The sequence below is a fragment of the Carya illinoinensis genome, chromosome 1 (assembly GCF_018687715.1).
Source record: "Carya illinoinensis cultivar Pawnee chromosome 1, C.illinoinensisPawnee_v1, whole genome shotgun sequence".
NCBI classification, from domain to species: domain Eukaryota; kingdom Viridiplantae; phylum Streptophyta; class Magnoliopsida; order Fagales; family Juglandaceae; genus Carya; species Carya illinoinensis.
The window spans coordinates 39155810-39178004 of NC_056752.1; the positions used below are offsets into that span (position 1 = coordinate 39155810).

The 22195-nt window shown below is 33.3% G+C and overlaps 2 protein-coding genes across 3 annotated transcripts; one reads left to right on the top strand and one right to left on the bottom strand.

Annotated features, from left to right (window-relative positions):
• The first annotated feature begins 2362 nt into the window (after window positions 1-2362).
• Window positions 2363-5375, top strand: LOC122297694 (transcription factor MYB111-like). The gene is made up of 3 exons (XM_043107867.1): window positions 2363-2477; window positions 2655-2784; window positions 4505-5375. The coding sequence occupies exons 1-3, from the start codon at window positions 2363-2365 to the stop codon at window positions 5373-5375; spliced, it is 1116 nt and encodes a 371-aa protein (XP_042963801.1).
• Window positions 5376-7275: 1900 nt separating this feature from the next.
• Window positions 7276-13005, bottom strand: LOC122318324. Of its 2 annotated transcripts, XM_043135574.1 has the most exons (6): window positions 12722-13004; window positions 11536-11749; window positions 11345-11403; window positions 9166-11025; window positions 8191-8344; window positions 7276-8099 (listed from the first exon to the last, which is right to left on the bottom strand). In XM_043135574.1, the coding sequence occupies exons 2-6, from the start codon at window positions 11663-11665 to the stop codon at window positions 7432-7434; spliced, it is 2871 nt and encodes a 956-aa protein (XP_042991508.1). In that variant the 5' UTR covers window positions 11666-11749; window positions 12722-13004; the 3' UTR covers window positions 7276-7431. The 2 variants fall into 2 exon arrangements, with proteins under 2 accessions (XP_042991508.1, XP_042991515.1); XM_043135581.1 differs by lacking the exon at window positions 11536-11749 and having other exon boundaries at window positions 12722-13005.
• Window positions 13006-22195: the final 9190 nt, after the last annotated feature.

The following is a 22195-nucleotide window of genomic DNA, read 5'->3' on the forward strand; positions in this document are numbered from 1 at the left end:
CCCTGTTTTCAGTCGAAGTCAACATGATTAATTCGCCACTCATGGATTTCACATGACTGGAATTGTCATTACCGAAGTATACACATGATTCCATGGCTAACACCAAGGATGAAAACGAGGCACGTGCTTGCTAGGTGACACGTACAATAAATCTCCATTAATTACATACTGCTTTAGACTTATAGTATATGGAAGCCTACTGCCACCGCTCCTAACTCCAGCTGAGAGCTACCATTAACACTTTAATGCTTGTTTTTTAGTTTTTTTTTTTATATGTATTTTTTATACTTTTAAATATTTTTTTAAAAAAAATTACAACATCGTTAAAAAAAATATTTTCTTAATCATAAAGTAAAAAAATTAAAAAAATAAATAAAATTGACCAGCAGTAGCTGGGAGGATAGCCCTAGCATTATTCTATAGTATATAAATATAGATCGACGTCACCGTGAGCAAGAGTTGCATGCCTTGTACAGTATTCATGGTTAATTAAAGATTAATGAAGGAATGTTTAGTTCCCCCATGCAAGCAATAATACCCCAATACGCATGCAGTACTTCAACCAGAAGATCAAGAAAATGAAAAAGGTTTTAGGGTACTTGAAGTAGAACCTGGCATGGTCTTCTAATTAGGGGCATAAATGTGAAAGGCTCAAAGTTCTCACGGACAGCGCGCGGCTAGCTAGCTAGCTAGGGCAACCTACCCAATTTTAATTTGTTGGAGTCCGACTTTTAAAAGTTAAAACAAATAAATTGATCTTCAAGGGTGCTTTTCAGTTGTTAATTAGGTACTGCGTGATCTGTTGCAAAGTCAGATGAGAAAATAAAAGCTGTACGCCAATCCGAAGTTGCAACCCAAGTCTGCCATATCGACTCATCGAGGAATAAATTTCATATTATTTATAGATAAAGTTTTGAATTTATAAACAATAAGAAACTCTATCTTATTTAACGGATTTTACGATAAAAAGACTCATGATTTTTTTTATAATATTAGTATATGTCATAGGATAAATAGAAATTTACACTATTTATCTTAAGATAAAGACTAAAAAATATACTAATCTACATGTAAAGGAGAGTGTTGAGGAATAAAATTTATTTATAAGGTTGAAGCAAACCTTTATATTAGAACCGATTTTATGAGATGAATTTAGCTCATGAATTTCATATGGTATCATAGCAAATGTCCTGAGTTCGAACTCTGACTCTACACTCTATCTCATTTAATTAAATATTTCACATATTGGGCCAACATTAAGGGAGAGTCTGGCCCACAAGTGAGAGGGAATACTAAGATATAAAATAAATAATAAAATCTACATCATTCTATCAGCGGAAATATTTATAAGGTTTGAGCAAACCTCTCTATTAGAACCGACTTTATGAGATGAATTAGGTTCATGAATTTCACATGATATCAGAGCAAAGATCCTGAATTCGAATCTTGACTCTACACTCTATTCCATTTAATTAAAAGTAATATTATATACAGTCACTTTTACACTCTCTGCGCACTCTATTGAAATAATTGGCTGCATCAATTTTTTTAATATACAATTAATCACATCAATAGAGTGCACAAAAAATATGTAAAAGTGACTGCATAATTTTTGTTAATTAAATATTTTATATGTTGGGTCTCTATTGAGAGAAAGTCTAATTTATACATGAGGGTGAATATTAAAATATAAAATAAATAATAAAATCTATCACTTATTATCAATTAAGCTTTTAAAAGAGGTAATTTGGAAACCCATATATAAATTCCTTTGGTATATGTGAAAATTAATATATATGTGTCACATTAAATTGAATATATATTTTTTATTTATATTTTCTTTTCGAGTACCGTTAGTAGTACTGCTACTTATTAATTTAAGAGTAATATTACATACAGTCGTGGAATTGTAAACGCCGTGCAATCGCTTTGAAAAAGAGTGAGGTCCACGATTAAAAAGTTAATTTTTTTTTCATGTGAATTCCATATTAATTCATTTTTTTCAAAGCGACTGCACGCCGCTTGCACAACCACAACTATAAATATTATTTCTCTTAAGGCCCATATATATACATTCGTACATTCACCTTAATTAAGGAGGGAGATTTCCTTTTGAAAAAAGAACAGAAAATTCTTCAACAAAATTAAAGATGATAGAGAGGACGCGATTAGAACTTACAGGTAGCTAGCATGCATCATCGTGTGTGTATATGAAATCTCTCTGATATACACAAAACCCACCACCGCGCCCCCCCCCCCCACCCCCCCCCCCCCCCCCCCCCCCCCCCCCCCCCCCCCCCCCCCCCCCCCCCCCCCCCCCCCCCCTCTCTCTCTCAGAGGGCCCATATATATAGAGAGAAAGATGGGAAGGGCACCGTGTAATGACAAAGTGGGGTTGAAGAAAGGAAATGATATCTTGACCAAGTACATTCAAACCAATGGTGAAGGTTCTTGGAGGACTTTGCCCGACAATGCCGGTACTGTTTTCCATTTTTTTCTTGTATTTTCTTTTAATGGACAATGCAAGTAGCTAGCTAAGCTGTTGGAAACTGAGTGCTCAACTATGCGGGATTCAAAAAAAAAAAAAGGAAAAAGGATAGAAGTACGTATAAGGTTCTTCAAATGTTTTATTTTGAGGCAGTGGTATTTTGAAGGTTTGTCAAGGTGCGGAAAGAGCTGCAGACTCAGGTGGATGAATTATCTGAGAGCAAACTTGAAGAGAGGGAACATCACGCCTGCTGAGGACGAAACCATTGTTAAGTTGCATAATGCTCTGGGAAATAGGCAAGTGATCTTAATTTACTCTTGGCCATTATTTATAGTTAGCATGCGTATAAATCATAAAATTAACCACAAGAATTAGCTTACTATATATCAAGTTTGAGATCAATGGTATAATATACGTCCTATAAAAATTCCATCTCTGTTAATAATTTGTGTTCGATCGGACTATGTTAATTGGAAAGACAGATACCATATGATAAGGAATTATTACCATAAATTTTCATTTAACAACCAGTACTACTGTATAATTCAACTGATCAAACAATTTTCAAATACGACTATTTCATAAACTAATTAATTAATTAAGTGCGGACAATATTTCTCAAATTTCTTAAAATTAGTTGATCAGGACCCATGCACGTACATTCTTGGAAGTATATGTGTGTTCATGTGTGTGTGTGTGTAATTGATTGTATTTTTTACTGAATTACATGTACAGCCTCATGCAAAAGCTAGTATATATGTAATCTCATGTGTATGAACATATGCAGCGGCAAAGGTATTGATAATTGTCACTTTCAAAGCTTCAATATTACCTTGTTTAATTTCTGTGTCTTTTTATGGAAATGGTACTGAGTCTATTGACTGTCATTCATGGGCATGAAAGAATGATCCATGGCTGTGTACGTAATAGACGTTTCATTTTCGTGTGCCAGCCATGCATGCACCATGCATGCAAGGGGCGGCTTTGACAGCCTCCATTCCCTACTGATCTTAATTTCAGCAGTAATTGTTGCTGGTAAAACGGAACACAAAGACGCATGTAACAGGGCGGGCTAGAATTGTATGCATATTCAATATATGCATTTTTACATATGTATAAATAATGTATACATGTCTTTATATATATATATATATATAAAACAATCCATATCATAAGAATTTAAGCTACATCGACCATCGTATCTCTTATTTCTAATTAAATATTCAAGATGTTCTCGTTATAAGATTAAAATATTAATGCCATCACAAATGAAATTATACGAATTTGAATTAATCGAGTTAAGTTTATACGAGTGAGCTCATTCGATAAATAAATCTAAATTTGTTTAAACTCAAGTCCTCGTTTGAAGCAGAGTTGATGATCAGTTTGTTCGGATCGAGCTCAAAGTAGTTAGGAATAGTTCTATTTATGGCCTTAAATATAAACACTCCCTGAGCTTAAACTAGTTTAATGCATAGGCTCATGTTCATGTCTCTAAGTAAGTAAGAAGTCCCTTCGGACAGCAGATGAACTGCATTTGGGGTTTAATTTGACTGATCAAGAGCTCGATTCAGTGCAACTGGCCTGCGTGTAAACAAATTCTGGAGTACTTTGCTTTGGAACAATGCTATTTTCAAAATATTTACTTCATAATATATGTAATCTCAACCCTAGTGGCCATATCATAGTTATCAAATCTGTGTTTAATTTTTGAAAAATCTGAGAAAAAATATTACATTGTGTGAAAATAGCAAGACTTTTGATTTGTTGAAATTAAGTGGATCAGTGAATCTATAAATTAGATTTATGATTGCAAGGCCAAAGCAAAGGTAAGATGAAAAACAACTTTAAGAATAAGTGAAAATTGGAGGGAAACTGGGGGGGAAATAAAAGAAAAGTACATGAATGAAATGAGAAGATGAAGTATACTTCTGCCTTATTTTTTATAGGTACATTTTTGGGGGAATAAAAGCAAACAGGTCAAATATTAATACAGGATTTTACTGTTGCATGCAGATGGTCTTTGATAGCTGGACAGTTACCGGGACGAACAGATAATGAGATAAAGAACTACTGGAACACTCACTTAAGCAGAAAGCTATACAGGTTCACCAGGACCAAAAATGAATCCCTGTCCACCATTCTCAATCTTGCTGCTGCATGCAAGCCAAGAGGGGGAAGATCATTTCCAACTACAAGACCACATACGAAAAAGCTCAAGAACACAGCCTCAAATACAGTTGGAATATCACTAGCAAAGCCTGCTCAGAGTGGTACCACAAGTACTAGGGTGCTTGAATATCCAACCACCAAAGCAAAAGCACATCTACCTGGTACCATTTTGGAACAAGTTGAAAAGAACCCAACAATTGGTCCTTGCCTGGACAACACAGCAAGGATATTAAGCCAATGTGATGGCAGTAAAAGTGCAGAGTTAAGCCCTAATATCGAGAGTGATGACAGTGCAGTTGTGTTGCGTCCCTTCCAGACCCAGAACGGAGAAAATGAGGCCTTGGAGCCGTATGAATGGCTAGATGGTGAAATAATGCGGCTTACACATATTCTGGAAAGTGCGCAGATCCAAGTGGGGAACGTAGCCCCTGAGCAGCCAAGAGAAAAGGGAGTGAATGCAGCCTTGGGAACAGAGCAAGAGTGCTTCACAAGTGAGGAAATTAAGGAGAGTAGTACTGTTCTGATTAACTCAAATGCTGGTGGTGGGGAGTGCCATGCTTGCTCTTCCTCTATTAATAATGCAGGCTCTGATGATGAATGGTTGGGTTGGAATTGGGTAGATGGTGTTGGATGTCATAACCAATGGGCTGTATGTGATGAAGGAGACATGATGTTGACTTGTTTATGGGAGGCTGATAAAGGTCAAGCTAAATAGTACTCTCAATGGATTAGTCAAAACTATAGGCTATTTTTAGCTAATATGATATCAATTTAGTTTTGACAATTCTATTCATATTTTCATATTGAAACAGTTATTTTTATATTATATAATAATAAAATAATATGAGATAAATTTAATTTTAGTCATTTCATTCACATCAAATTTTCATATTAGATTATCTATTTATTTATTATATAATATTAATATTAATTTAAAAAATATATAAATTTTTAATTATAATTTATCTAATTTTATTATATTTAATTTATTTAATTTTATCCAGACACATGAAGCCGTGCATTATTAAAAACTTAGAAATATGGCATCTAATATTACTCGTTTGTTTTCAGAAATGAGATAAGATAAGTTGAGATTAAAGTTGAAAGTTGAATAAAATATTATTAAAATATCTTGTTTTAATATTATTTTTATATTAGAATTTGAAAAAATTGAATTGTTTATTTTATTTTTATATTAGGATTTGAAAATATTGAATTATTTATTTTATTTTATATGAAAATTTAAAAAATTTGTAATGATTAAAATGAGATAAAATGAAATAAGAGTTTTCTAAAAATAAACTACGGTTATCTATGCAAGCCAATGCCACCCTGGCAGTAAATAAAAAGGACATCATAAAAAAGAAAGAAAAACATTCATGTACAAAGTCTCTCATAAAAATCACTTGCTTGATGGCAGTTTTGATGAGAAGAAAAAAGATAAATAATAATAAAATATAAATTTGATCTATATACAGTAATCAAGTTTGGAGTTTATTTTGGAAATTATTGTAGTTAAAGTCTTTTTTTTTTTTTTAAATTAGCTAATCCACTGCAGTCCATTTTTATTATCTAATAGTTAAATATATGATAAATTTAACTTTTAACTAATTTATTGAGAATGCTTAGCCATGCAAAAACTAAAAGGGTGGATAAAACCGGATCAAGTTTAGTTTTTGCTGCGGCTGTTGGAGATGAACTTTTCTGCTCTAAATGTATAAAGAAAAATGAAATTTATAATTATAAAGTAATTTTTTTTAAAAAAAAAAAAAAAAAAAAAGGTAGGGACAAGTGGAAATAGACTTCTTTACTTAGGTGCAATTTGAATTTTGAGATGAGATAAATTAAAATAAAAGTAAAGTTGAATAAAATATTATTAGAATATTATTTTTTTAATATTATTATTATTTTAAAATTTGAAAAAAATTAAATTATTTATTATATTTTATGTAAAACTTTTAAGAAAATTATAATAATTAGATAATACGAGATAAAATGATTCTGTATCTAAATCTCAAAACAATAATAATACTTAAAAATAATATTTTAAAATTTCATTTCAATTCAAAATTTTCATTTTACTTATAAAACCTGCCTAAAACGAAAAGTGGCCACCAACCCCACCAGAAAAACTCAAGGAAAACACGACTTTCACGTAAGATTTTCACCAAAATTTTGTACCGAATTTCATTTTATTTTTATATTTCTACTTAATGATGAAGAAAAAAAATTAATGTTTAATGAGTTTAAAATAAAAAAAACTTTATAGCTATTCGGTGAGGATTCTCGGTGAGAATGTTCAATAGATAGCCCAATGAATAAATAAAATTATAAAAGTAGTTGTAAAATGTTAGTAGTTGGTCGTAATGATACCTCTGAATTTGTTAGGTGGCGGAGGGCTTTAGCTGCACAAATGATCATTAATTAAGGTGTTTAATTAATTGAAATGAGGTTGTGAAGTAGACCACGTACGTTAACATGTAGTGTTACAAAAGTTTATCTTAACAACATAATGAGGTTAAATTGCACTAATTTCGTCGACACTGCTTGAAGTATGGAGTTGACCAACATCTATTGTTCCATTCTATCCTACCTTGTGTCGAGAATAAAAGGACTTGATGAATTAGAATGCATTGAATGGAGCTGTAAAATGAAGAATCGTGTAAAGACTTCTTTTCAAAAAAGAAAATACATTCTGAAAAAGAACCCCCGCATGTTCATATATAGTTAACAATGGTGGTAAAAAAAAAATAATAATGATTCTTAGCGCACTAAAGCTGCAAGATATCAGCAACCACCTCGTCAACCAAAGAAGCAAGTATTTCGCCTTCAACCTCAACCCCGAGTGCAAATGCATCAAACTGGAAGTCCAACCATCTTCCGCATTGGCTGCTCATGTCCTTGTCTACAAGTTCATCAACCATACAGTCTCCCATGCTTCTCCAACTGGAAATCTCCTTGTACACTTCTGCTGCTAACAACTCCTTTCTTTTCACTGTTGCTAGCCCTTTTACCCAAGTTCCATAGCCCCCGCCAACATATCGCCCACATCTCAAATCCAGACATTCTCTCACACAATCGAACAAGACCTTCCGACTTTGCCTAGACACACCACTCTCTCTTTCCCACTGTATTTTTCGACTTTCCAACTGATCAAAAAGATGAGGGTTTATAATCTCACTGGCCTGACCCAATGCAAAGTCCTTGAACATCAAGTCCACATTACATAGCATCTCCTTCACATAATCTAGTTCCCATTGCCTTGATCTTGCAAGTCCTGTTAACACTGACATGGCTGTATATTTTTCTGCCACAGTTCCAGTCGATAAGGAAGAAGCTGAATCTGACAATTCTGCATCAGGTTCTACCGAATGGAGCTTCTTCAATGAGCTCAAACCAAGAACCACCTGGGCTTGAACAGATGAAAACATCCTGCTTCCTGAAAGTGATTGTGAAAGCTTAGCATTACTGAACAAAAGCATGAGATAAAACAACCGAATCTGTAAGCATAATAAAGGATATGCTTGTACCTTCCACACTATTACTATCGGTGCTGACTGAGGAGTCGCAACTTTCAGTTGAAAAGGAAGTCTCCAGAATAGAGACTGGACTAGGATGTCGCCCACCAGAAAATTGACCAGCTTCAATAAGATTGCTGTTACATCCGTCCATCTCATCGACTCCCTGATAATATTGCTTACATGTTAATTAAATTGGATGAAATTGGACTGATTGGAACTGATTAAGTTAATTTTGACATGGGAAGAAATTGGGGGAAGGGAGGGGAGTTGAGCTCTGAGACAACTGGTGCTCAAAAGAGTAGCAATATTTTAATAAATATTAAAATAACATAACTAAGTCAGAAAATTGATATGACCTCTAATGGTCACATGGTTAAAATCCAAATTTTGGAACACTACAAGAACTCGGTTTTGACTTTAATAGCTTGCTAAAAGTTGGAGTCTCACTGCAAACAATAAAACCCCATAGACAACTTGAAATTGTACCTCACATGAACCACGCATGATGATTTAACTTGCTATGAATCCAAGTTTCTTAAAAGAGATGAGTAAATACTTAAATGCCCATCCTTCACTTAAATTTTAGAAAACAAAATTGTGTATATGCACGGATTTGAGCAGGCAAGAACCCTGATAATCAGTCAGTGTGGCCACAACAAAGACAGGACAAGGCACTCACCAGATGGTCATATGTGGCTAGTTAGACAATTGCAGTCCGGCCAAACCAAACAGATTCCTTCTAAAAGGTACAATCTGTCTCCAAAAATTGGTTTTATTTTTCCTTTTTTTGGAACAATTTTTCTGATATATAAAATAAGAGATTTGATTGCTCAAATATGTAACTCAAAAATCATTGCATCTCAAATGTAACATAATAGATTATTTGTATTTAGCATTATTAAGATCTACAACCGCAATAAGCAGAATAGGTAAAGAATAGCCAAAAAGAGTTTGTCCATGAAATGATTAATGAGAATCATGTACCTGAAACTTGTCTTTCCATCTGAAGGCAGAAGGATCAGTGAAGGAAAAGTCAGGGTCATATCCACCGCCAAATTTATCTGTATCCATTTCATGTTGGTGTCTCTTATCTGGTAACCTTGGCGTGGAGCTAACTGTACCAAGAGAGGACACTGAATCTTGCACAATTGATGCAGAACTAGAAGCTGACCCAACTTTCAACGAGTCACAGGGATAAGACCCAACTCCATGAGTTAATTCTCTTAACTTTTGCTCCAAAAGCATACTCAAAGAATCACCCCCTATCACATTGTATCCCAGTGAAGATAACCTCAAACTATCTGTGTCAAGTGACACACTTTTACCTTGGTGATCCAGGTAACTACCATTACGTTTCTGTGCAACCTGACGAGCAGTGTCAGAACCATGCATCGATCGTGTCAGGGGGGCTGTGAATGTAAAAGAAACAACATCAACACCTTTCTTTCTGCTGTCTTGACTCCAACTCAAGTCCCCATTGATAACCGATTTAGATTGGACTGGCTTCTGACTGTTGCCATTCAAAATATCATCAGCAATCCGATTTTTTTCAAAATGAAACTCCCTATCTATTGTTCGTTTCTTCCTAGGGAAGTTCTTTGTACTAGAATAAGCTTCTTTATCTCCATCTGGCACCTCTAAGCCTAGCTTCCTGGATCCAAGTTTGGAGTTCCCAGTGGATTTACTCAAGTTTTTGTGACGCCCATAAGATGAATCTACAGAAAGCACTTTTCTACCCTGGGAGTTCGAAACTGAGGACTTTGAATGCAATTTTTCTTTTTCTATGAGGCAATTTTGCTTCTGATTATTCTGCCTTAAAACTCCAGAAGCATTACGCAGAGAAGATTTCTTATGCAAATTCTTATGGATTATTGGCTGGCTCTTGAAGGGCTGATTTATGTTTACCTCACTTTGTTCTTTCTGTCTTACCAAACTTCTACTGATACCTGAATTTATTCCTTCCCTTTTCTGGACATTGACTTTTGCTTGAATTGCAAGTGAAACAGACTTTGTCTTACTTGCTAAACCAGAAGAGACTTCTTCCATGCCAGTAGAAGCCCCGAAGGATGTATCAACAGATCCACTCCAGCTCTTGTTCATTGACTGCCCCTTGAGATACTTGGCAACATTAGATTCAACTGGCCTTTGAGAAGTTTCTGCAACCCTGGATGTTTTATGAGCAGCTTTGACTTTCTCCTTTTGATCTTGAATTTTCAGGTTTACAGAAGAAGACCCAACCATTGGCACTTTTTGTGCGGCCTCCACTCTCTGTTTGAGATCCCGAACTTTCAAGTGTACTGACGAAGAACCTACCAGAGGCAATTTGGCTTTGGTGGCAGCTTGAGGTCCAGGGTCAATAATTCTTGCAGCTGCTTCCATTATGTGAGCAGCATTCTTTGTGGGAACAAAGCCAGGACTCTTGATAGGGGACAAAAGCTTGTGGTGCGTAATCGGAATAGATTTAGCTGATTTAGGAGGCAATATTTCAGTTTGGAACTTCTCAATTGGCCTGCTTAGCTTCTTTGGGGGTTTTGACTCCACAAAGTTCCGTGCAGGGTCCTCCACCTTATTCAGCAGGTTTCCAGAATACATTATCTGGGGGTCATGATGATAATCAAAATAATTTGTGGGATAATGAGCATCTTGAAGTGAATGAGTGTCAAAATATGGTGTGGAGTAGGGCTCAGAAGAATTCGATGTGGGTAAGGATTCTAGTCCCATAAGCCTGGCAACTACCCCAGGGGCCCTACTTCCACATCCTTCTTCATCTGTAACTGACGAGGCACAGCTAAAATCACTACTTCCTTTAATACTTGACCCTGCTCCAGTTTCATCCTCACCTGTCTGGACAAATCATAAGAATCAGAAGACTGTCTAAAATTAAGGCCGGGTTTGGTTACCAAATACCAAACTATCTCATCTCATCTAATCATTACAAATTTTTCAAATTCCCATACAAAATATAATATACAATTCAACTTTTTCAAATTCCAAAAAAAAATAATATTAAAAAATTAAATTATAACAATATTTTATTTAACTTTCAACCAAACATCTCATTTCATCTCATCTCATCTGAACTATGTAACCAAACGAGGCCTAAGTTATGATGTTCAAGTATTAAGATCTTGAAAAATAAAATCCTAACTAGCCACATTCTCACCAGATGGAGCCGCATCATTGGCAAGTTGCCATTACTCTTCTTTCCCTGTTTGGAATGCTCTGCACAGAAAGAAAAAAAAATATAAGTATATATAGCCATGAAAGAAAAAATCATATAAAGAAAATTATGGTCTGCACAGGGACTCAGATATTTGATATTGAATATCTTAGTAGGGCAGAAAACACTTCTACCAGGTAAATCTGACTTGTTTGTGAACAACTTCTTCCGCGATTTGGCAGTCCAGTCAAATAGATGAAAGAAGCTGCCCGCATAACCACCTCCACTTTTTGAACCTTCTTTCTCCACTCCCATTTTTCTCATGCAGAAAATGAAAAGGCTAATTCAATGTTTATGGTTGCAGAATCAAGGGGAGCATCAAATTTCCCTTCGCCAACCAAAATCCATCTGCAACATGATCTAACAAAATAAATTTCTAATCTTCTACCAAGTTGCATGTCTTAAATTACTTCTAAAAATAGTTTCTCTTTTCTAATAGGAAATCACAACAAACACGCCCAACACATCACACACTCATATGGAAGTCCTAATAATAGAAAATACTAGTTAACCCTGGAGTGGGAGGGGAACTTTGGATGATGATTTTTTAAATACCACATATATATTCTGAACTGTTGAAAGGATTTTATGACCTAAACTTTAAAATTGAACCTATTGTTCCTACCAGTCTCTGTTTATTATTATGGTAGGGTAAAGGTCATAAATGTTGAATAACAAAGAGAGACAACTAACAAAACTCACGAAAGAGGAAACAGAAACATAAGATCCAGCAAAAAACCCTTCTGTTTCATTAGATTGGCAGCCCTGTCAACAACAGGAAATAACTATTTCTAAATCAAAATCAATACAATTTGATCTTGCATTTGCTCAACATCCCATGAACATGAAGCCACTGAATGCAGCCCTGAACTCGGCCAACCAAATACCAAAATCCCAAATATCTCTCTCTAGCTTAAGCAAAATTGAAGTATAAAACTCCATTTGATTTGTCTAAGAAACGAGTAGAAGCAAACCAAGAGAAAATTCCACGATTTATATAAATGTACACGAGATTGTCAACATCTTCTGCAATATATTACACGGTTATGGATATAAGTTATCTCAGTCCCAAGTTTTAAAAACTATAGCATTCACAGATAATCAACATTTTCCCAGTTTCCTACATTTCGTCGTCAACCAAACGCCACCCCCACAAACCCATGAATGCACTAAAGCGAAAGAAAATAATACAAACCCTGTATCTCTAAGGAAGCAAAGAAGTAACCAAGTCAAATCCACAAATCTCGGTACAAAAAAAAAATTAAAAAAAAAAAAAAAGAAAACCCAAATTTCTCAGGAAAGGTAAAAAGAAATACTTACATTGAAGCAATGAGAAATGCCTGTCGATCTCTGCTTTTGTCTCCACCATAAATGCAACAAAACTTTGGTGGGTGGGGAAGGGGGTGAATGGGTCTCTGAGACGAAGGAATTAAGATTTAGCACAGAACTTTAAGAGAGATGGACTAAAAAACATAAAAAATAAAAACAAATTTAAATATTTCTGGGTCAGGTTCGGAGAGAAGTGATGAGAGGGCATATGATTGCAGGGCGAAGGTCGTCCCACAGTTCAAGCATTAAATGGAAACAGAACACTGAGGTTTGCCGTTTGTATGTTTAAAAAAGAGAAAATAAAAATATTTTTAAATATTTTTTATTATAAAAGTTCGTAACGTCTCTCTTTCTCTCTCCGGAGAGGGATAGATTTTCAAATTCTAAACTTTGAATGACTGTCCTTGGAGAGGATGATAAAATCACGCAAGGAGGTACGTAGGCTGGGGGAGACAATTGATTTGCAACGGACGTGTTCTGTTTGATAGAATATTTATATTCCTTTTGCTTATAATCTATTCAAAAATTTTATGTGTCTTTTAAACTTTCAATATTTTTTTATATATTTTATTAATATAATTAATTACATTATTTTTTAATATAAAATAATTATTTTAATCAATTACATCAATAAAATATTTAATAAATATATAAAAATAATTATATATAACAAAATTTTTTATCTATTTTATTATCAACCTCTCACCGTCTTATTACGTGTTATTATTGAATATTTACTTCGTCATATATTTTATTGGAAAAAAAGTTAAAAATATGATCCTAAAATGTGGATCATAATTAAGATCAAGTAGATTATAGAGAGAATATAAAACGTTTGAATATGCTTGTAAGAATAACGTTATTCTTACAATTTGAAACCTTTTAATACACGTAGAGCCCACATAAAACATATAATGGAAATCGGTCTCCCAGACCAACAAGTATATATCTAAAGTGCCTGCAATTATTATTATTATTTTTAATTTTTTTTTTTTTTCTGTTGGCCCACTTTATAAAAATGAGGATATCAATACCTCCAAGTGTCGACTACCAGGTAGATGACAAACATAATAAGCTGTCTACCTAGCCGTTGTATGTGCGAAATGTTATATTGTCAAGACCAAAAAATAATAATAATAATAATAATAATAATAACATCACGCTTGTACTAATGTAATAAAACAAACCTCATGACCATGCCCATTTTGGCAGCTTACATAAGAAGGTAAGCAAAGCAAGGAGAAGAGAATATTTGAATTAAGTTTTCAATTTTTTGAATTTTGTATTATTTGAGTTGAAGCAACAAATCATATGCACCTTTCGTGCAGTAGCATCCATGATCGATGTGAGTTTGTTTTCTTTTCTTATAGTTATGAGTTTTCTTTTCTATGCTTTTTTCTTCTGAATTAACAACATAAAAACAAAAATTTTCCCTCATGCAACCAAACACAGATGAAGTTACGAAATTTCCTTTTTTTTTTTTTTCCGACATGGGGTGGAAGAGTACTATAATGTCTTTTTTTGGGGGGTGAATGCATGAGAGCATGTTTTGAAAGGGAAATTGGTCAACAAAAATGATGACAAATCTCAATGCATTTGTTCCTTGTTGGCGGTATATTTTTTGCAGTACCATTTCCTATTTCATCCTTATAATGTCTTATTGTAGTCTATGATGCGAATCGAAAAGTAATACATGATAGTTAGGAGGTGGTGCCTGTAACAGCCCGCTAAAAATTCAATTGTGAAATTTCTATTAACTTTAGGAAACTCGTGAAAACCCCATAAGTTTTCACGAATCCATTAATCGTATAGATTTTTGTCTAACTATATAGTTAGTGTTATTATTTACTATGGTATCAGAAGTGTGTTTTTGATTATTGGAGATAGTTAGAAGTGTCAAAATGTATTATGGTTTGTGCCATTAGACTCGGAGGGTTATTTAAAGTCTTATGGCGCAATAACATTTTTTCATATTTTTGGACAAAACGTCTGTTCAAAACTGTAGATATTATTGGATAAAAAAGAAATATCTTGAGTTAATTTTCATGAATATTATTGGATAAAAATATTTTGAGTTGATTTTTATAGATATTATTAGATAAAAATATCTTAAGTTGATTTTTTGTAAATACTATTGGATAGAATATTATGAGATAATCTTTTATAGATATTTTGGGTAGGAGAAAACTACACTCAACTCTCAACTCCAGCATCATCTCTTCCATATCTCATCCATAAGTATCTCCAGCCACCTCTCCCCACGAAATTATTTCCATTTATACTTTCCATTAAAAGAATATCAAACACTCTCTCTCGGACAGCTTTTAGGAGTTCTTTTGCATGCCCATTTCAAAGCTTTTGTAAGTGTTTTATCATAAATTCTCCTTCATATAAGTTGTTCCTTTTTTAGTCTAGTTTACATGAATATCTTATTTGTCCCATTTGAAGATCATTTGGTCAGTCAAATATTGTGTAAACTATAGAAAGGTCATTCTGGGAGATAAACTGGAGAATATGTTATAGTTTGAAGTTTTTGACCAAGCTAATGGATAAATATTGGTCCGAAATTTTTATGGAGTATTGTTAACATGTATATGTGACTATTGGTTGAGGATTTTTGCATGATTAAAGGTTTTAATGAAAGATTTGCTTAGATTTAGAAACTTAGAAACTGAAAGAAGAAAAACAGTTTCTGTTTTGAGAGAGTTTAACTCTTTGGTGGTCTAAACCTATTCTAATGACTTTAATAATTTTATTGGAGGATCCTAAGTATCTTATATACATGTTATATTATTATTTTGAAGATATTTCATGTTAGTTTCAAAGATATGAAATTTTATACAAAGAGATATTCAAATAAGCCAAAGTGTTGATATTCTTGGCTAAATTTATGTTTTGGTTAATTTCTAACCATGTGATCTTGAATTAGAAGCTTATATATGTTTTAGGACATCTTTTTAAACCATGTGATGGTTTGGTTTGAAGATCATATATTTATAAGTCATAGATCAAGAGATTTATCAAAACTAGTTGAGGAAAAAGTTTCTGTTTTTGGACTAAGTGTAAAATCAAAAACTCCAAATGTTATTTTGTGATTTTGGTGACTTTAGTTTGATGATTTAAAGCATGGTTGATGTTAGGATGATATTATGAATATGTTAGAAGTAAGATTTGATTTTTGAAATTTTTGGAGATGTTTTGATTTAAAGTCAAAACTTGTGATTCAAGTGCTTGGATCTTTTTACAAAAAAAGTTTGGTGTTGATTATTAGCTTTTTCTAAATAGATGTTTTAAGTATGGTTTTGAACTTAGGATTGGAAGATGTTTGTTGCAAAAATTTTGGTTTAAGTATGAGTTTTGAAGTTGGAAGGAATTGCAACAAAAATCAAGGAAAATAGCCTATTGATGTTTCGGCCATAGTGTGTTTTTCATAGTTGTGTTTTGTTTTAAATTTTTCTGAGTTGATATTTAAGTTTAGGACAAAATTTACATGAGAAATGTAAATTTTGAAAACTTTTGGAGTTAGTATGCAAAATCCTTAAGTTATGGGTAAAACGGTCATTTTCCCACATGTAGAGAGTAAAATGAAAATTTTACTCTTTAAGTTAGTATTTTCCATATTTCAAATTATTAGTGATTTAGTTCTAATTTTTAGAATCACTAATTACAGTTCCTCGTGATCGCACTTGAAGTTTTATAAAAAACGCGGAGATCGAGGTAAGTTAGCTTTTAACTTACTAGCAGTCTACTGTGTATGTGTGCTAAGTAAAGGAACTACAGTGTATGTATGTGTGTTATCATATATGTCATGCCATGCCAAGTTATCACGTAATTGTCTATTATACAGAATTTATTCTGTCATCAATTTTTATCTGTTACATAATATATTCTGTCATGTATTACTGTACCTTACAAGTACGTGATGCTAAGTATGTCATCTATTAAATGTATGTCAAGTCATGTAATATTCATTGTTGCAAGTATGTCATGTTAAATATGTTGTCTATTATATGTTATGTCATGTTACGAAATGTTTTTATCTCAAGTTGGTCATGTATTTCAAGTTATGTTCAAGTCACGTTATGTTACGTCAGGGCTTCAGTCATTTCGTATTCCAGTCACGTTTCATCTTGATTACTTATGTATGGGGTCACAGCAATTGTGGCGCATACACTATGTGAGACACAACAATTGTAACACGTAGAATACATGGGGCCACAACAACTGTGGAGTATGTATTTAAGCAGTTAAAGAATAAGTTTTTGTAGAATACATTGGACCACAACAATTGTGGAGTATGTATTTACACGTAGAATACATGGGGCCACAACAATTGTGGAGTATGTATTTTTCATGTTAAGTCAAGTTTGTGTAGAATACATGGGGCCACAACAACTGTGGAGTATGTATTTACACGTAGAATACATGGGGCCACAACAACTATGGAGTATGTATTTTTCATGTTAATTCAAGTTTCAAAGCAAGTTCATGCTAAGTCAAGTTTCAGATCAAGTTCATGTCAAGTCAAGTTCAGTTCATGTTTCAATTTAAGTTATGTCAATTATGCTATGTTGTATTCCAAGTTATGCTTTAATTACTTATGAATTTGATTATGCATTTATGCTTTTACCGTCATCCATGCATCATTAGCTTGTGTGGAAGTTTTTTGTTAACTTACTGAGATTTGTAATCAAATCTCACTTTGGTAGTCCCAACTACCATTCCCCCCGAATGGTAGATCTTGTTACAGGACCTGAAGGAGAATCAGGAGCTGATCAACTAGACACAGTTGACTAAGTGACAGTGCGACATAAATGTTGATATAGTAATTAACGTAAATTACTACTTGTACGATTGAGTTGCATCTCTACTACTTTTTGGATCATAACCATTTTGGACTAGTGTTGTGATCTTAGTTGTTCAATGGATTTTTATGTATGAAGTATGTTTTAAGCATTTGGGATATTTTCAATTTGGTGCATAGTATTGCTAAAGAAAAAATTTATCCGCTACGAATATTGCATATTGTTAGATGCATGTTAGGAATATTGCATCTTATATGTCATGAACGGGGGCAGGTAACCTTGTGTTGCATGTCTCGACGCTTCAAATGTCCGTCCGATCCCAAACGGAATTTGGGGGTGTCACAGGGTGGTATCAGAGCAATACGTCTCTGGGCAGGAAATCCACATGTCCTTAGGAAATGCACCAAACATTAGGCTTGAAATTTTAGTCGTCATTAGGCTTGAATTTCTTAAGGTATGAAAGGTAGTATGTGGTTTTAATACATATACTCGTATGTTTCAAGAAGGGACACATGACTCATGATAGAATACCTCGGAATCCTAAGGGAGATAACAATCAAGAGGATCAGAATTTCCCGATGGATGAAAGATTAGTTGAGGTAAACATAGTTAATGTTGATTTGATTGCAATTGATGGTAGTATTGCATTATTGTTATTTTGGAATAGTTCAAGTCATTGGGGTTGGTAAATTGTACATTGTTTGATTCAAACAAGTCATTATTTCTATTAATTGTGGTAGTGCTTAAGAATTCAGCTTGGAAGCTGAATTGTTACCCTAGTGGTAAGAGTAATAATTTTCATTAGAAGCATTATTGTTCATACCAATATAGATATAGAATACCTTTTAGTAATATGAGAAAAGATATGTAGGATTGATGAATGGTATTCCACATATTTGAAAAAAAAAATTGTTTTGATTCTGAGAATACGATAGAAATTGTGTTTGGAAGAGTAATTTGATTAGGAGAAGCTTTAGCCTTAGTAGGATTCATTTATGATAATAGTATTACCACGTCACCAGTAAATGATTTCTGGCAAAGCGCTATCTTTATGGATACATAGATCGATTTTCTTTTGGAGACTATTATATAGGGAGTAAAATCTTGGTCTTGAGGATTTATGTGAACATTAGGAACAAATCATTTAGAGTTAGAATAAGTGATAGCTCATGATGGATAGAAGAGTTATGACAATCATAAGAGAGAAAGTCTCAAGTTTAAGTTATTAACTGGTTAGTTATCGAAGTACCACCTAAGAAGAGGACTGATTGTTGCGATTATAAAGAAGTAAGTTAGTCCTAGACCAGTAGAAATCCTTGAGATTTTTTATTAACTTGAAGATTATTGAGAGTTTGGATATGCATGATTAAATGCATATTTATACGAGTCATTGGATCATGTCATATATATGAAAATCCCTGAAAGAAATAAAATGGAGCACATAAAATATCTACTAGAAGATAGAAACACAAATATGAATATTTGTGAAGTATTATTTTATTATCATAAAGCAAAATTACAGAAATTTAAGGCTCTTTGCCTCAATCTTTAAACGCTCTTGCTCTTCAAAAATCTGCATGCCTTTCCTATCTAAAGGAGTAGCCACTCGAAAAGAAGAGTTAAGCAAAGATTTTAAATCTCTGTTCTCTCGCTTTACTGCTTCTATCTTCATGTTGGATTCCATAAGAAGTCTTTGAAGGATAGAAATACTCTCGTGGAGTTTGTCAACCCCACCAGTCCTGGATTGCAGTCGCTGAGAATGTGCGACAATGGCTGATGAGTATCGGGTACCGAGACTCACAAGCTCATAGATAAGTTCATTATCTGACTTATTAGTCAGATCGTTATTGGATTGTACTATAGCACCTACAGAAGAAGCATAAACAACTGGTGAACGAGGTGCATAATACCTCATGTTTTGGTGATGAGAAGATTGCTGAGCCATTGCAAAGTGAGTAAGCAGAAAGAGATTGTAGAGTAAGAATGTAGACTAATTTCAGAAAAGTGAAGAAGATGAGATGAGAAAGAAGATGAACTGAATAATTCTTTTATAGAGAAAATTATGACGAATCATCTCTCGTGAATCATTTCTCTACAAGAGACAAGAGCAATGTAGTATCATAGCTGCGGTGCCTGACAACTACAGAAGAACAAAGTAGTGTCATAGCTATGCGGCGCCTGACAACTACAGAAGACCTATAAAAATCATGCGGATCAGAGTTGTCTGGTCTAAAACAGAGTACCACCGATTTTGTTAAAAGAGAGAGAGAGAGAGAGAGAGAGAGAGAGAGAGAGAGAGAGAGAGAGGTTAACGGCTTAATTTTGATAAATTCTCTACTAACTTTGGTATTTACAAGAACACTTAAAGTATATCGCCTATGTTTTTCTAAAAAAGAGTTTCGGAAGATTATTTACTTGAAATTTTAGGTTTGGAGAGTGTGTCGAAACAACTTGGCCAACCTTGTGGAAAGAACTATAATATAATTGTTTATTAAAATAAGGGAGTTAAGGAATGACATAATCTTAAAGGCAAAAATATACGGGATAGACACCAGGTTGGTAAGCAACACATATTCCTTAACTTGTTATTTCTTACTTACTTCGATTTCGAGGACGAAATCTTTTTTTTAGGAGAGGAGATTGTAACAGCCCGCTAGAAATTCAATTGTGAAATTTCTATTAACTTTAGGAACCTCGTGAAAACCCCATAAGTTTTCACGAATCCATTAATCGTATAGATTTTTGTCTAACTACATAGTTAGTGTTATTATTTACTATGATATCACAAGTGTGTTTTTGATTATTGGAGATAGTTAGAAGTCTCAAAATGTATTATGGTTTGTGCCATTAGACTCGGAGGGTTATTTAAAGTCTTATGGCGCAATAACATTTTTTCATATTTTCGGACAAAACGTCTGTTCAAAACTGTAGATATTATTGGATAAAAAAGAAATATCTTAAGGTAATTTTCATGAATATTATTGGGTAAAAATATTTTGAGTTGATTTTTATAGATATTATTAGATAAAAATATTTTAAGTTGATTTTTTGTAAATACTATTGGATAGAATATTATGAGATAATCTTTTATAGATATTTTAGGTAGGAGAAAACTACACTCAACTCTCAACTCCAGCCTTATCTCTTCCATATCTCATCCATAAGTATCTCCAGCCACCTCTCCCCACGAAATTATTTCCATTTATACTTTCCATTAAAAGAATATCAAACACTCTCTCTCGGACAACTTTTAGGAGTTCTTTTGCACGCCCATTTCGAAGCTTTTGTAAGTGTTTTATCATAAAGTCTCCTTCATATAAGTTGTTCCTTTTTGAGTCTAGTTTACATGGATATCTTATTTGTCCCATTTGAAGATCATTTGGTCAGTCAAATATTGTGTAAACTATAGAAAGGTCATTCTGGGAGATAAACTGGAGAATATGTTATAGTTTGGAGTTTTTGACCAAGCTAATGGATAGATATTGGTCCGAAATTTTTATGGAGTATTGTTAACATGTATATCTGACTATTAGTTGAGGATTTTTGCATGATTAAAGGTTTTAATGAAAGATTTTCTTAGATTTAGAAACTTAGAAACTGAAAGAAGAAAAACAGTTTCTGTTTTGAGAGAGTTTAACTCTTTGGTAGTCTAAACCTATTCTAATGACTTTAATAATTTTATTGGAGGATCCTAAGTATCTTATATACATGTTATATTATTATTTTGAAGATATTTGATGTTAGTTTCAAAGATATGAAATTTTATACAAAGAGATATTCAAATAAGCCAAAGTGTTGATATTCTTGGCTAAATTTATGTTTTGGTTAATTTCTAACCATGTGATTTTGAATTAGAAGCTTATATATGTTTTAGGACATCTTTTTAAATCATGTGATGGTTTGGTTTGAAGATCATATATTTATAAGTCATAGATCAAGAGATTTATCAAAACTAGTTGAGGAAAAAGTTTCTGTTTTTGGACTAAGTGTAAAATCAAAAACTCCAAATGTTATTTTGTGATTTTGGTGACTTTAGTTTGATGATTTAAAGCATGGTTGATGTTAGGATGATATTATGAATATGTTAGAAGTAAGATTTGATTTTTGAAATTTTTGGAGATGTTTTGATTTAAAGTCAAAACTTGTGATTCAAGTGCTTGGATCTTTTTACAAAAAAAGTTTGGTGTTGATTATTAGCTTTTTCTAAATGGATGTTTTAAGTATGGTTTTGAACTTAGGATTGGAAGATGTTTGTTGCAAAAATTTTGGTTTAAGTATGAGTTTTGAAGTTGGAAGGAATTGCAACAAAAATCAAGGGAAATAGCCTATGGATGTTTCGGCCATAGTGTGCTTTTCATAGTTGTGTTTTGTTTTAAATTTTTCTGAGTTGATATTTAAGTTTAGGACAAAATTTACATGAGAAATGTAAATTTTGAAAACTTTTGGAGTTAGTATGCAAAATCCTTAAGTTATGGGTAAAACGGTCATTTTCCCACATGTAGAGAGTAAAATGAAAATTTTACTCTTTAAGTTAGTATTTTCCATATTTCAAATTATTAGTGATTTAGTTCTAACTTTTAGAATCACTAATTACAGTTCCTCGTGATCGCACTTGAAGTTTTATAAAAAACGCGGAGATTGAGGTAAGTTAGCTTTTAAC

Coding starts and splice junctions, on each gene's coding strand:
- LOC122318324 (XM_043135574.1), bottom strand. CDS start 11,665: ATGAGAAAAATGGGAGTGGAGAAAGAAGGTTCAAAAAGTGGAGGTGGT. Junction 11,026..11,344: donor CAATGATGCGGCTCCATCTG/GTGAGAATGTGG, acceptor TGATTTGTCCAG/ACAGGTGAGGATGAAACTGG. Junction 8,345..9,165: donor GATGGAAAGACAAGTTTCAG/GTACATGATTCT, acceptor CAATATTATCAG/GGAGTCGATGAGATGGACGG.
- LOC122297694 (XM_043107867.1), top strand. CDS start 2,363: ATGGGAAGGGCACCGTGTAATGACAAAGTGGGGTTGAAGAAAGGAAAT. Junction 2,478..2,654: donor GACTTTGCCCGACAATGCCG/GTACTGTTTTCC, acceptor GGTATTTTGAAG/GTTTGTCAAGGTGCGGAAAG. Junction 2,785..4,504: donor CATAATGCTCTGGGAAATAG/GCAAGTGATCTT, acceptor TGTTGCATGCAG/ATGGTCTTTGATAGCTGGAC.